Source organism: Physeter macrocephalus, chromosome 18 (assembly GCF_002837175.3).
Source record: "Physeter macrocephalus isolate SW-GA chromosome 18, ASM283717v5, whole genome shotgun sequence".
NCBI classification, from domain to species: Eukaryota; Metazoa; Chordata; class Mammalia; order Artiodactyla; family Physeteridae; genus Physeter; species Physeter macrocephalus.
Window position 1 is genome coordinate 46,718,221 of NC_041231.1, and position 16,235 is coordinate 46,734,455.

At 43.8% G+C, this 16,235-nt stretch overlaps 1 protein-coding gene across 1 annotated transcript in view; it reads right to left on the reverse strand.

Annotated features, from left to right (window-relative positions):
- SCN11A (sodium voltage-gated channel alpha subunit 11) overlaps positions 1 to 8,183 on the reverse strand; it is a 69,465-nt gene extending 61,282 nt beyond the window's left edge. The window contains exons 1-4 of the mRNA XM_007110497.3: positions 7,917 to 8,183; positions 4,821 to 4,939; positions 3,704 to 3,805; positions 468 to 596 (exon numbers count right to left, since the gene is read on the reverse strand). Coding sequence (XP_007110559.2) covers positions 468 to 596; positions 3,704 to 3,805; positions 4,821 to 4,939; positions 7,917 to 8,183 — 617 coding nt within the window. The remainder of the gene's footprint in view (positions 1 to 467; positions 597 to 3,703; positions 3,806 to 4,820; positions 4,940 to 7,916) is intronic.
- Positions 8,184 to 16,235: the final 8,052 nt, after the last annotated feature.

Genomic DNA, 16,235 nt, shown 5'->3' on the forward strand with positions numbered 1-16,235 from the left:
GAGCTCCAACAGGGTGAGAACGATGCATGATATATTTTTTTTCATTATCACAAACCCTATATCTGGCACAGAGCCTGGCCCCATAACAGGTCAGTGTTTGGTGAATAAATGGCTGAAAAAGTAAGATCATGAGTGTTGGCCTAGAAGTGGATTTGTGAGGAATTCCCTGGCGGTCCAGTAGTTAGCACTTGGTGCTTTCATGGCCATGAGCCTGGGTTCAATATCTGGTTGGGGAACTAAGATCCCACAAGCCTCGCGGTGTGGCCAGAAATGGATTTGTGTGTGTGAAGGCCTCTGGTCAGTTGGCTACATGGTGCAGTTCAGTGTCAACCAACACTGCACTCAGAGTTCTAGGCTTTACTTGGCTGCACTCAGTCAGTCATGTGGATCTACACAGGGCCCTGCTGGAAGCCTAGGGGCTTCTTTCCCACCCCTAGTCTCTTTGGTAAAAATCTTAACATTCTTACGCTGTTGCAATGACAATGGAGTCCAGCCAGTTCCACGGATCTCGAAGGAAAGAAAACTCATCCAGAATAAAACCTCTTGCCAATATTTTAACTAATGCTTCAAATATATAAATCCCAGTGAAGACATACCTACAAAGCAAATCATTCAGAACAAGAAAAAATATGATAAGCTATGTGAAAAACAGAGAGCCCATCTGTCTGACCTGACCTTCATGAGGTCTGATTCCATTTTAATGTGACATTTAACATTCTTGTCTTAGCAAATCAGAGTTCAGAAAGGTAAGGTCCTCAAGCAAGTTCTGGTATTTGGAATTTCTGAGAAAGAGGCCCAAGGATGAAGTTGTAAAGCTGCTTTTAAACACCTAGCTTCACAGCCATATTCTTGAGAGACGCTTCAGCCAACATGGACAGTCTTTTCAACAAATGGTGTTGGGAAAGCACAATATCCACATGCAAAAGAATGAAGCTGGACCCTTACCTTATACCATGTACAAAAATTATTTCAAAATGGATTAGAGCTAAATGTAAGACCTGAAACTAGGGATTTCCCTGGTGGTGCAGTGGTTTAGAATCAGCCTGCCAATGCAGGGGACACCAGTTCGAGCCCTGGTCCAGGAGGATCCCACATGCCACAGAGCAGCTAAGCCCGTGCGCCACAACTATTGAGCCTGCACTCTAGAGTCAACGAGCCACAACTACTGACCCCACATGCCACAACTACTGCAGCCCACATGCCTAGAGCCCCTGCTCAACAACAAGAGAAGCCACTGCAATGAGGAGTCTGTGCATCTCAACGAAGAGTAGCCCCCGTTTGCCGCGACTAGAGGAAGCCCGCGCACAGCAACGAAGACCCAATGCAGCCATAAATAAATAAATAAATAAATAAATAAATAAATAAATGTTGTGAATATTAAAAAAGACCTGAAACTATAAGACTCCTAGAAGAAAATATCTGCAAATCATATATCTGATGAGGTTAATATTTGGAATATATGAAGAACTCCTACAAACTCAACAACAAAAAATTAAATAATCCACTTAAAAATGGCCAAATGACTTGAATAGACATTTTTCCAAAGATTACATACAAATTGCCAACAAGCATATCAAAAGACATATGAAAAGATGTTCAGTATCACTAATCATCAGAGAAATGCAAATCAAAACCACAATGAGATATCACCTCGTACTCATTAGGCTGGCTACTTTTTAAAAAAAGCAGAAAATAACAAGTGTTTGTGAGGATGTGGCGAGATTAAAACCCTTGTGCACTAGTGGTGGGATTGTAAAATGGTGCAACCACCATGGAAAATAATATGGAGATTCTTCAAAAGATTAAAAATAGAATTACCATATGATCCAGCAATCCCACTTCTGGGTACATATACAAAAGAACTGAAAGCAGAGTCTTGAAGAGATATTTGCACACCCCTGTTCATAGCAGCACTATTCACAATAGCCAAGAGGTAGAAGCAACCCAAATGTCCACTGACAGATGAATAGATTAATAAAATGTGGTATATACATGCAATGGAAAATTATTGAGCCTAGGAAAGGAAAGAAATCCTGTCACATGTGACAACATGGATGAACCTTGAGGTCATATACTAAGGGAAATAAACTAGTTTAAAAAGACAAATATGGTATGATTCCACTTACAGGAAGCACCTAGAGTAATCAAATACAGAGACATAAAGTATAATGGTGGTTTCCAGGGGACTGGAGGGGAGGGCAGAATGGGGAGTTATTGTTTAATGAGTACAGAGTTTCAGTTTTGCAAGATTAAAAGAGTTATGGAGATGGAGAGTGGTAATGGTTGCACGTCTGTGCGAATGTACTTAATATCACTGCTCTGTACACCTAAAAGTGATTAAGATGGCAAATGTGATGTAATGTGTATTTTATCACAATTTTTTTAAAAAACTATTTCCATTTTATTCCTTTAGTCCTTCATCATGTTCTGTCTTCTAATTTATTTCCCTTCTTCTCCTTCCTCCTCCTCCAAAAGACAATACTCTAGCTCTCTTGTTATAATCCCAATAAAAATATGCTTGGTTGGCGCGCGCATGCACACACACACACACACACACACACACACACACACACACACACGCTGGCCCCACATCTGGGACAAAAACAATCATTTCAAACAATCTGCTGGTTCAGAGTAAAAGAAGTGGACCTTTTCTGGTAGAATGTCCAACCATTGTTAGCCCTCAAAGCTAAAGAACTAAGGTCTTGGGAACTCGAAGGATCCCAAAGCAGCTAAGTCCAAGAGCAGAAATGGTCATGAGGCTGCTTTGGGCAAGAGCTACTTCTGCTTCAGCTTTTTTCTAAACTGCTCACCTTTTAGGTGACAAATAAACACAGAAGATTAATTAATGTCTGCCCTGAAATGCCATCTTTTAAACTCAGGTATAATTTATAAAATTATAGGTATTTTGAAAAAAGGTTGTAATTGCAGATGTGTGGGATTCTGCAAGTCTTCATCTAGATCTCAAGCAAATGAGACAGCCACCTCTGACTGCTATTTCTGCCTAGCCATTTAGCCTTCCACCTCCCACCCTGCCATTCTCCCTTTTCCAGCAGAAGCCTGCCAGTGGTGGGACATGTGGACCAAAATGACATCTGCTGTGGAGTACAGCCATGCCCAACAGCAGGAAGCAGGGCTTGAGATCTCCATGATAGGGAGACCTCAACCCACTAGGCAAATCAGGCCCTCTGGGGTGTGTCACTGTCAGTTCAACCATAGTTAGGGTGTCCAGTCAGGGCCATGGTTGTCTAGCTAGTAAACCCATTTCTAAGACTCTGTTCTAAGAAAATAATGATTTTTTAAAGTAGCTTTGTACCATAAGATGCTTGTTGCAATGCTATTTATAGTAGTAAAATACGACAGTAGTTACGTAAATTATGGTATAGTCACCTGATGAAATATTGTATAGGCATCAAAATGGGCTCCTATTAAGCCTACATAAGGACAAAGAAGACCACTTAAAACTAGACATAAAATTTGTATGTGTGTTATTTATTACAAATGTAAGTTTAAAAGGCCTTTAAAGACAATTGTAAGTGTACATATACAAAAATGAAACTGACTCTGCCAGCATTTGTGTTGGGGATCTGGGATTATGGGTGACTTTTTCTTCTCTCCATAGCTAAAATCTGAGGTAATCATAATTCTTTTAGGTTTATTTGCTTAAAAACATAGGACAAATGCGTGCAGGACAAACACTTACTCAGCACTCTCACTATCTACGTTAATGCTGTCCTTCCCACGAGTCATGGCCATGAACACGCAGTTGATGATGACGGTGCAGATGATGAACATGCTGAACAATGTGACCAGGGCCGTTAAGGCAGCTACACTGCAGGATGGCATGTGTCATTAGTTATTGTAGTTGAGGCTGTGGGGGTCCCTGCAGGGCCCCTTTTCTGCAGGAGCATCTGTCCTCTAACTGTGAGCGTTGGCTGAGAACCCACAGCTCTCCCCTCCCTTGAAGAACTGTCCTCAGCCTGAATGGCAGCCTCCTCACCCTGGAGGGCTACACTCCCTTTCCACATGTCTGACCGACAGATTTACAAAAACCCGGCCTCTGGCTTTCAGGTAGGGCAGCTCTGTGATAGATTCATGCTCTGGAGATCCCCGTGGCTCCGGCTGATGCCTGATGTGGGCTCAGCTGAGACCCTGTCCTTGCTTGGCTCCTCCTTTTGCTCCATGCTGTTTCCCTTTTTCCTTTTCCAGAGAGCACTCCCCCACTAAATCACTTAAATAAGAATCCCATCTCAGGCTCTGCTTCTAGGGAACCCAACTTAAATAGATATTCCTTCGTGTTTTCCTAAGTACTTCCGTTTACCAACCCACGTCTTTTTCACACCCCCTTTCCCCCCATCTAACACTGCCTGGTGTCTCCTCACCCCCTGAAAATCTGGACTTTTAACACTAGAAAGTGTTTCTAAAAAAGCTTTAAACAGTGTAGTTCTAGCACAACTCATTTATCAGCTAAACACAGTGCACAGGTTGCCAGTTTACCCTTTATTTGGGTCTCAACTTAGATGTTCCTTTCTTCAGGAGGCCATTCTTGATGTCTCCAAAGCACAACAGAGCCTCTCCACACTCCCACTTCCAGACTGCCCATCTCACTAAGAAACTGCCTGCCTCTTGACCTGTCTCCTCTGAGGCCACAGGATCCCAGACAGGTGCCAGTCCCAACACAGCCCTGCCATACAGCAGGGCCACTCACCCAGTATTTGTTAAAAGAATGAGCTACTTCCACTCAACAAACATGTGAACCCCTAGGGCTTCTGCACATTTCACATGACCTGGACTTGGTAAAAGAAGCAACAAAAGGATATGAATGGACTGAAATTCTAATGGCTAAACTTCTGATTGAATTGAAAGGCCCCAAAATGAACAAGGCACGTTTGGCACTGAAGCGGTAGATTGTTCTCTTTTTGTTCAACACCATAAATGTCTGCAAAAAAGAACAAACACAACAGGAATTACATGCAGTGACCAAACAATATTTATCATGAGTTCATTCAGAGAAAATTCAGTGGAACCACAGGTTGAGGCATGGCTTGTCTTATTATGATGACTGTGGCTTCTGATTGGAGACCTGTTTTCTGAAGCCAGAGGTACTTTCTGACCAGCCTACACTGTCACTCTGGAAGCCAAGAGATCTCCCCATGTGGCTTGGGTCTCACTCAGAGTCCCAAGACTCTGATCTGTTGAAAGTCATCCCTCACTCCCAAAATAACTGTTGAGCTGTGGACTGTTCACCCAGTGAAATACTCTGTTTTGAAATACTCAGTGAAATACTCAGTTTTGGTTAACTGTCACAATCACTGGAGGCTCTACTGGCCTGTAGTGGGTACGTCCTGGGATGCCAAATCCAGGACAGACACACCAAATGGTGCACCGTTCACCAAAAGTGTCCAGTTGGGCTCCAATGAAAAACACCAAACCTGCGCCCGTTTCCTCCTTGCATGTCTTCCTGGGCTCTAGGCCTGAACCTGCACCTGGACAACAACCAATGACTCACAGGCTTCTAACATCAACCCTCAGACCTCTCCCTTTCCATTTAACTGTCATCTGGCTGTCCCCTTATGTGTCCTGAAGGCTGTTATAAAAGCCTTCATAGAACTAGGGTCATTCCTGTCTCCTGTGTCATTGCTCCTTTCAGATTTGCAGAAAAGTACTACTTGACATGTAATCCAGCATATTCTCAGACAGGAAAGACAGGTCTTGTCACCCAGGCCCAGAAATAGTGGGGTAGCTGCCGCCTTGGTTGAGATACCAGAACTTCAGCCACTGCCAAACATCAACTTCCTTCACTGAGTTGCTGGAACTTACTTGTCTGCTGGCCATCTTGCTGCAGGGAAAATGTGGACTAGGATATTTTCTGTTTCCTCCATAACAAAATGAAATGGGCCACAGGGTTCTTTAAAAGCTATGAGCCCAGGGGTCTAACTCACTTTGGGGATTCTGTGCCCTTCCTTTGGACAGAAGGACGATTTTAGGGCAGAGAGCAAACCTCTTCCTAAAGTGGGTCACCCAGATTAATAGGTGGCATGATATGGCTCTACTTCTATGCCCTTTGATTTTTTTTTTAAATTTTATTTATTTTTTTATATAGCAGGTTATTAGTTATCCATTTTATGCCCTTTGATTTTGATATTTTATTAATGCCTCCTCTGACTGCTTTAAATATTTCAACTAATGGTGTATTTAACTACACTCGCCAGGGTTTTAATGATTTAAACCTGTCTGCTTGCTGACACATCTCCACCCTTTTCCCTGTAGCTCTTCAAAAATGGAAGCTTTGAAAAGAGAAGAAGTGACCTGCGACTACAGAAAGAGCCCTTGGGTTTGAGTCCCAGCTCCACCACTAACTGGCTGTTTGACTTGGTGTAAGCCACTTCCCCATCAAGGCTTTGTCTCATCTGTAAGGTGAAGTGCTAATGACACCACACATAGCTCACATAACCGCTGAGAGCACTGACGTGTTAGGTCATGGGTGTGCAGAGCTCTGAACCAGTATCATGTCTCTTGATTTAAAGGGAGGACCCAGGCTGAGAAGAGATGGTCCTAGAACATCCACCGCAGCTGTATCAGAGCCTGTCCTCCCAGGACTGTCCACAAAACGCCAAGCTGCTGCCTACCTCCTGGATCTCCTACCCCGCCTAGAGGCAGAAGGTGGCCTCCAGGAGTTATCTCACCTCCAACTACTCTGCCTCCTAGAAGCCCCTGGAATTCTGGGGCATTAGGAGAAGGAGAAATATTGGAGTGTTTTTGCTCCTTCGTCTCTTTTCCCCTTTTTTGTCCTTCCCACTCATACCCAGCTTTCTTCCATCACACAGTCCCCATTCGGCCTGGTAACCCCAAGTCTGTCCAATTCAAGGACATACAAACCAGGCAATCCTTCTTTGGAGAGGTCAGCTTCTCACGGGTGCCAGAAAAGGATGCTCTCAGCATCCCATATTTTCCAGGACTTGCCCCTAACTCCCCAGTCTCCTTCCTCCCTGTCTTCAATCTGGCAAAGTGGGTTTTCCATTATCTGCTGGATCACACAGTGAGATGATGATGGCAAGGTCTTCTGAGTCTTTCCTGAAAGGAGATGGTCTGTAGAGGACTTTCCTCACTGCCCCAGGCTTACAAACAGCCATCAGAAGAGCCTGAGCTCATGTTTCCTCATCCAGGAACCCCTTTGAGGAACTTTTACTAGAACTTCCCTACATCTAGGTAGATAAAACAGCAAGCCTATCACATATTGGCATGGAGTTTACATGTAATCTGCATGTGCCTACTTGATTACAATATTCTTAAACTTCATTTATTGAGCTCCTCTCATGTGCCAAGTGTTGGTCTAAGGGCTTTGACCTTCATAAATCTCATTTAATAGCCTAAAAAGCCTATTGCCTAAGAGTTTTTCAAGGTAAACTCTAGTTGCTGAAATGGACATTCATGGACAGTGATATTAATTCTTCATATCAGTATAATGCCTTACAGTTTACAATGTTTTACAGTTTTTAAAGGCTCCATAGCATGCCTATGTTGTAATGTAGGGAGAGCAGGCATTATTCCCATTTTACTGATTAGAAAAGTGAGAAATCCAATTACTTGAAATGGCCTACACCCAACTTTTCTGACTGCTAGTCCAGTCCTCTTTCCTGACACCATCTTATGTTTTCTCTGTTCTCCTTTTACCCTTCTGCTGCTCCTCCTCCTCATTCATCTGCTTTTCCAAGACATGCATTATTACACAGAGAAAATTAGTACTGAAAGCCTTTCCCAGGACTGTGAAAGCAATGACAGGGGGTGACAGCAAAGGCGAAGTGGGGTCTGGCCTCTTTATACCCCAAGATCAATATCTGGAGATCCATGCAATGCCAATTATAGCTGGTGGTTAGAACATGGTTAGAACACCCCAGCCTCCCCACAGAGGGTACCTTATGATTTCTGTAGAATGGGTCCAGGTCTTCCAGGGGCTTCCCTATCAGCTCATGGGGAATGTCACCATAGAGCATGGGCAACTTTCTGGACACCTTTAGGTCAAGCTGAGGTCGAGGCTGGGGTTCTGCTGCTGTCTGGTCTTTGGACTTTTTCTTCTCCTTTTGGATGGCGATCCGTTTCTTGATTGCAGCCAAAGAGTCAGGAGTGAAGGGGCGGAAATTCCTCGCGTCTGGGAAGATCACCGGGTAGCACCTGTCATCCATCTTCACCCTCGGGGCAGTGACAAGCAGCAGATCCTCAGAGAGCTCTGGGAGGTAGAAAATTACACTGTCTACCCTGAGATTCCACTCTCCAAGGACCATATCATGGGGTCTACAAGTTGAGACTGAGGTGAGGGGGCTTGGGAACTCATTAGCTGTGGAGAATGTCAGAAGAGGTAACCACTATTGTGGATATAAAAAGAATTTTGGGCATAGGCAAGACCAAAGCAGGACATAATTCCTGGAGGACCTGGAAATAGGTGGGAAGCTGAGTTCAGGATCAATGAGCAGAAGAAGCTCAGTCTCTAAAAATGAGACTCAAGCATCAAGGAAGACAGTAAGACTGAACCAGCTGAACTACTGAAATGGGACCTGCAGATGGTAGACAAGTGGCCACAGTGTGAACAGGAGAGGAAGGAATAGGGAATCAAGTGGGCCATAGTTGGGGGTTGTAAAATCAAAACTATGAGTGCATGAGTCTTTCTTCACCTTTGGTCGGCAAAGTTCTTGAAATGTGACAGGATGGAAACAAAAGAGCCATAAACACAGGCATGAACATTTACACTAACATTTATGATCCTTTGCCAGCTCCCTAGCTTCTGAGACCCAGACCTGGCAGAAGTGAGACCCCAAGAAAGCAAAAAGGATTTGCCAAAGCTAATAGGTCACTCTATCATGCAATAATAGCTCTCCCAGCCCCTCTCCCTGACAGCCCTTTCTACAAGGACTTTCTCTACAGCCTCAGGCTTAAAACTAGACTCTGAGAAAAAGCAGTAGTGTTTAAGTTGAATGCATTTATTCCCCATGCCAGGCATCTTCTTCCTTTCTAATTTACTGAATGCCAATCTAGGATTGACTCCCACACCACTCCAAGGAATTAAAATGGGGAACCCGACATAGGACTGGTTTATTCATTCAACAACCATGTGCTCAGAGCCTGTTCCAGGCACAGTGCTAGGCACTAATGGTGAAAAAACCTCAGTCTTTCCTCCAGGCCCTACAGTTACATTGCCTGATGTAGTGGAGAAGACAGATAAAAGACATGAAATTACAGTAGAGTAAGACAAATGCTACTATAGGAAAGAAATAGAGGGTTCTATGTCTGTTCATAGGATAATCATCTAAGCAGTTTTGCAGAATCAGGGATGGCTTACTGAAGCTTTAATGTCTCAGCTGAGACCTGAAGGAGATGTAAGTCTCAGAAAAGAAAAAAAGGGATATTAGAGTATTGCAGGGAGGAGGAAAGAGCATGTACGAGGACACTTGGTTGAAAAAGAACATGGTATCCATCAATAGGTTTTGTTTGTCCAGAATGGAGATTGTGTGGAGTGGAATGGTCAGTCAGCATTGGAGAGCATGTGGGGGCCTGTAATCCTTAGTAAACATCACGGACTTCACCCTGAGGGTAGCAGAGTGTTACTAAAGGATAGGTTATTACTATTATTATTATTCCAGAGGAGTAACACTATCATTTTTTTAATATCCCTCTTACTGGTGAGAATGGATAGGCTTGGGATAGGGGAATGAAGGAGTTGGGAAGGCCAGAATAGGAGAAATGAGCTTGGAAACTGTTGCAACAGGTCATAACCACTGAGGATGACCTAATGGAGTGCATTACAGCTGGATTTGAGAGTCACTTAAGAAACAGCCTTGACAAGTGATTCATGGGAAGAGAGGGATTTAAGGGACAGGAAAGAGCCAAGGATCCTGGCTTCGGCAAGTGAGTCGACAGTGCCACTCGCTCAGATAGAGAGCACTAGGGATGGAGAAAGCTTTGGGGGAATAGATTCAGATTAAAACACATGGAGTTGAAGCCACTGATGGGACCTGCAAGTGGAGAGAACCGGGAAGCACTTGAATACAGAGAAATCACAGCTTACACGTGTTAGCCTCTGAAAAAAAGCACATAAGAAAAAAACAAAAACAAAAAACATAGTCAAAACTTCCCTTGCAAATCCCTTAGGGAGGTGCCATATTGAAGAGGCATCCCAACTCACTGGTCAACAAATTCAATAGAACCTCTTTCTTCAGTGAAGAAAGTAGTTGGATTCTGTTTAAAGGCCATGGTAAGGGCAATATATGTGTCTTTAAACACACTAAGGGTAATGCAGTACTCACAAAGTGTGAGCCATATGTCAACAGAAACCAAATATGGGACCGTAGATTCAGTGCATTCTGTCCTGCATTCATTCAGGGTCAAGATCTTTATGGACACTCCTGGATAATGGAATTGGCCATACTATTTAAATTATTCTCTCTCTTCTTCTCTTCCCTCCGTTCCTCTTCCCTTCTATTTCTTCCCTCACCTCTCTCTCATAAACATATGTAACTGAATTTGTATAAATGAAGTGAGCATATAATGAGACTCTACTGAATTTGGCTCTAGAGCTCATAAAAGATATTTAAGACAAGCATGAAGTCTTTTGCAGTAAACAGCATATGAATGCTAGTTGATCCTATAAAATGGATAAGTCAGGAAAGACCCTGGATGGCAAAAACTGGACCTTATGCTAAGTTGCAGCAAGAAATCCAGTGGAGGGCTGCTGCCATAATAATGAGACTATTAAAGAAGAAACTGGACATTCTGGCCCCGCTGTTCTGACCCTGGGGTATTTTGACTGGGTCCTTGAGGAAAAGAGACTTAATAAATATAAATAACACAAAATAAAACTGACAACTCCTGAAACTGCACATGTCAAAATTTGTTATAGATGGGGACTTCCCTGGTGGTCCAGTGGTTAAGAATCTGCCTTTCAATGCAGGGGACACGGGTTTGATCCCTGGTCGGGGAACTAAGCCTCGGGGAACCTAAGCCTGCGCACTGCAACTACTGAGCCCGTGAGCTCTGGAGCCCGAGTGCCACAACTAGAGAGAAGCCCACGTGGCCGCAACAAAGAGCCCGCATGCTGCAAAGAAAGATCCCGCGTGCTACAACTAAGACCCGACACAGCCAAAAAAATTAAAATTAAAAAAAAACTGGTTTATTAATAGGTAAAAAAGAAAGGTAATTAGAAATTCCATGGAAACAAAATGTTCTTCAGAAAGTCACATTTTACATATGAAGCCAACTAAATGATCTGAGCAGCCGACAGAATATAAGAACAGGAAAAAAAGAGAGTCCACTTGACCTTGACACTTAGAACGTTCTCCTTCATGCAGCAGAAGGTCAGTGACATGAGAGTCCATCCCCTTCTTTATGGGTCCAAATATAGTACTTGGTTTTAGAGACTAGTAGCTACAAAATCTTTATATCATAAAGGTTATATATTAGTTTTTGATTTTTAACAATCTGATACATAAAGCAAAATTAATTATAATTACAGAATAGACTTCAAATGTTATCAATGTTATAAAATTTTGCTGCAAGCTGGAGTTGGAGAGAAAAGGTGAGGGGAAGCTCAGAGGCATCAATTTCCTCATCCTAAACACGTGGAGAATTAAGACATTCTATGGAAGGTCAACGGATCAAGCAATACAAGTATAAGTCTATCCCTTAAAATTACACAGGTAATCAAGTGCAAAACCAAATTAGAAATATAAGGAACAAAAACTGGAAGAAATCATGAGAAAGGCAGATGGATTACTGTCAATAAGCTAAATCCCTCATCGCACATAGGGGCAATTCAATAATTTTTACTTAAACTTGATAAATCAAGAAATAGAAGAATAAGAGAATTATTTAGAGTTAAGTGAGACAATGACCAGAAGACTGAAAAACTTAAATGGTTAACAGTGCGACTGGATATATAGGTGAAGGTGGAGACATTTTATTTTTCATGTTATATCCTTCCCAACATTTTTTCCCCCTGAGCTATTTGAATTATATGCATGTATGTTACTCCCATAGGATTGTGAAAGGATTGTAAAAATCCTTCAAGGGCTCAAAACATCCTCTCCTTCAAAATAGAGAGTCAAAATAGAGAATCAAAATACAGAGTCAATATCAGGTATGAAGACAGGCTCTAAAACTCCTTGAGTCAGAAAGGAAGCAAGCTTAATCTCAATTTGCAGTCCTAAACCAGGAGGCCAGCAACATGTGAATTATGACTTGACACAGGGCATTCATGGGAGACAGGGAGGCCTGTGAGGAGGCTCTGCCAGACCTCCATCAGGTGATGGGCTAGACTGGCAAGGGAGCTGGGGAGCCATCTGTCAGGGCCTCTGAGGACCAGCCTGTGTTCAGCAGGCTCACAGGCCCACTCCCACTAAATAGAAAGTAAACAAACACTCATCTAGGAAAGAGAGCCAAAGCCTCACTTCCTTAAACAGAGGCCCTAAATTCTTTGGGAATTCACTCTTTGTTAAGATTAGGTAGCTCTGGACCTTAATTCAAATCTATAGCTTTATAGAGGTATTTAGATCTGAACTCCAATCATTCATTCACTCATGTGCTGGGTGCTGGAAATGCAAAGTGATATAAAACACCATCCCAGCCTCAAGGGTCTTACAATGGTGTGGGGAATCAGGTAAGTTAAGGACAAAGGATGAAACCACACAATGAGTGTGGCTACACTAGGGAAAGCACCGGGGGCTGTGGGAGCCCAGAGTAGGGCATGGTTACAAAGACTGGAAGCCATGGAGCTGAAAGGAAAGAGGGAAGAGTATGCATGTGTGAAAGCACTGAGGGTAGCAAAGGGCTTTTGTTTCTTATTTACGACTTTACCTATAATTACAAAAGCTACATAACCTTACTGTGCTGGCCATCTTCAGTTTGCCCTACAGGTCTCTCCCCATCCTTCCCCACCCTGCTCAGTGCCCATGAAGCTGATCCACGTGGACCCCTCACTGAGTCCCTTGAACTCTGGCTTTTGGTTGAGTTTGGCCAATGGGAGGCACCAGCAAGAGACCCAGAAAATAAGGGAGAACGAGGTTGGAGACTTCTTTCCCAACTCTCTCCCTGATGGCTGCACGCACCACAGCTCCTATCAGGCGGCCCATCCACACAGCTTCTCCTCCAGTTATACAGCACCTCCCCCTGCCCCTTCAGATGCAGGGTGTAATGACTCCCCACTCTCAGCACACCTGAGAACCACTGTCACTTGTTTCTGTTACTGTAACTCTGCCTGAACTTTTGTAAAATGTCCCTTCAATAAAACATCCTCAAAATGCCCAGTTTGAATGTGCCATCTGTTTCCTGCCAGGGCTTGGGCTGATAGAATCATCCATTAAATAAAATCTAGAAAACAAGACAAGGAAATGATCACTCACCAAAGCCACCTAACACATGCAAATTTTAACATTTTGGTATATTTCTTTTCCACAGTCTTTCTGTGGATAAATTTACATAGCTGTCATTATGATGGGTATGCAATTTTACCCTATGAACTTTTTAATTAACATGATATCACAAACATTTTCACAATGATAGATGTCATTTAAGGATGTCTACCTTGTTCCAGGCAAAATTACTATCTCATTTAATCCTCAGAGCAACCTCATGAGATAAATATTATCCTTGGGGGATTTCTGAAAGGAAATATTCATCTGGAATTAAGGTGAATTCTTCTCCTAAGAGGCAGAGATTTTAACCTTACATCTTCCTTTGACTAGTGTTTCTCTCTAATTTTCCCTCCAGGTAAGGAGCCAAACTGGACAACCTGACCCTTACAGTTTACCCTAACCAGTAAGGGGAAGTCACAAAAGGATTGCAGCTGCACAACCAGAACCTTTTGGCGTGGATCTGGTCCACACAACCTAAAATGCCAAAGGTCCACACTGAGGTTAGTACGAGTTCTGAGCCATAAGCTAAGCACTGTCAAACACTTTAAATGGATAATCTCTCATAATTTCCCAAGAGAGCTACAGGGTAGATATTATATTATCATCCACATTTTACAGAAGAAAACATTAGGGCTTAGAGAAATGGAGACACTGGCCTATGATACTGTAAGTGCTGGAGAATCTCAGTCCCAAACAGTCACTACCATGCAATTCCACCTACCTGCCTAGTTCTTCATACTCCAATTAAGACACCCCTTCCTGAGAGAGGAGTCAGGAGGAGAAAGCCACACAGCTTCCAGCTGGGCTGCGCTGGGTCGACAGCACCCTCACTGTGTGTGACATTCTTCCCTGGACATCAGCCTCACCACCACCGCCCCATTCACGTCACTCCCACAGGCATTCCACTGGCCCCACCATGACACCCTCCCACTCATCCAAGCCAGACAACCCAATGGTGGATATATCCTACAGGATGCCCCTTCATCCATTTTGGGTGGTGGTCTGCATAACAAGTTCCTAACTTTGGTGATTCATAAGCTATGTACATTAATGTGGATTACAAGAATATATATATACTCTTCCTCCTTCATAGATCCCATAAGAAAATCAGAAAGAAAGTGAACTTGAACAGACTTTAACACAGTTTGATCTCAGTCCAAAGCCAATCCCAAGATTAAGTTGCTAGCTCTTCAGCAAAAAACAAAAACAAAACAAACAAACAAACAAAACCCCTCATGTACATCAATTTCTGATTAAGTTAATTGGCCACAGGGAATTCAGAAAATATTTGGAGGATTTGCACCATAGCCTCAGATGGACACAAGACTTGAGCACATCATTTCTAGAAAAGTCCAATTCCTGACACAAAGTCGAGGGTTGCAAGCACCTACCAGGCCAGCCAGCCAGCCATCTCCTGTCCCCATGCCCTCATGCCCTCTCAGAGCATTTGAAAGGAGGATAACCACCTGAGGGACCCCATCACCTGAGCCATGTATCCTATACCTGGTCTCTGCCTCTGATTTGAGCAGGAAAAGGTTACAAAAGGCCTGTACTCTGTCCTGATGAAAAAAACAGAGCAAGTTCCATAGTGGCAGGTCCAGTCCTGAAAGGACAGAAGAACAGGGCTGCCCCCAGCCCAGAGGACTTACCTGCCTCCTGGTAAGGTGGCTCCAGGCAGCAGCCCCTGTGGTACCTCTTGAAGCTCTCCGCAGGGCAAGTCTCTCACAGAGTCCGAGCTCCTGCTCCTGGCAATTGAAGCCCTTCTGGGAGGGGCAGCTCCAAAGCTGGGTGGAGAGCATAGAGGAAGGGAAATGGGAAGAGAGCCAAAGTGATTTTAAAGAATCGTGTAGGAAACCCTGTAACCGGAGAGTGACTGAGATGGTACTTACATTTATACTTTGGAAGCATCTGCCTTTAATCAGTGCTTAATCTAACTCTGCAGAAAGCATCATTAATAAAGAAACAGGTTGTTTTTTTCTTTGGCCTCATCCAAGTGGGTGAGAAAATACAGAAAAGTCTATCTGAAAAGCCATGCTGTTTCTGCATTCAGCTTAGCCTGCAGGCCAACTAAATTGGGGGCTCTAAGGTCTCGTCCCCCAGGACCTACCAAGGTCCACAACGTGAAACTGTTCACAAGACACCCATTCAGTTCCTCCTTCTTTCTCTTCTCTTGTGCCATCAACACTGGGGTTCAGATCTATGAAAATACATGCTTGCTTATATGTTTGTCATAAGGGACACCAAGAAGACCCCCTGGCCACCAAAGCAACCCCACAATGGACCTGTCACCAAACCCAAACTCTCCCATGTAGGCTTCTGTTTTGTTAATTCTTGGGGAAAAATGAAATCTTGCTGGGCAGTGTCATACCATAAGCTATTTTCAGCCATTGTCACCTTACAGAGGCCAGCTGACAGCCAACTGAGGTAAAGAATACAAGATGTGTGCTTATAAGGAAGCATGAAGTAGGAAGTAGGTGTTGAAAGGAGTGCTGGATTGGAATCACAGGCAGATTTGGGTCCTGCCAGAAGGGGCATTGAATACTGGTCAAAAGAACTGGGCTCTACCACTCTAAGCTGTGTGATATTGGATGGATCACTCCATTTCTCTGAGCCCTAATTTTCTCCCTATAAAATGGGATAGGGCTTCCCTGGTGGCGCAGTGGTTGCGCGTCCGCCTGCCGATGCAGGGGAACCGGGTTCGCGCCCCGGTCTGGGAGGATCCCACAGGCCGCGGAGCGGCTGCGCCCGTGAGCCATGGCCGCTGGGCCTGCGCGTCCGGAGCCTGTGCTCCGCAATGGGAGAGGCCACAGCAGTGAGAGGCCCGCGTGCCACAAA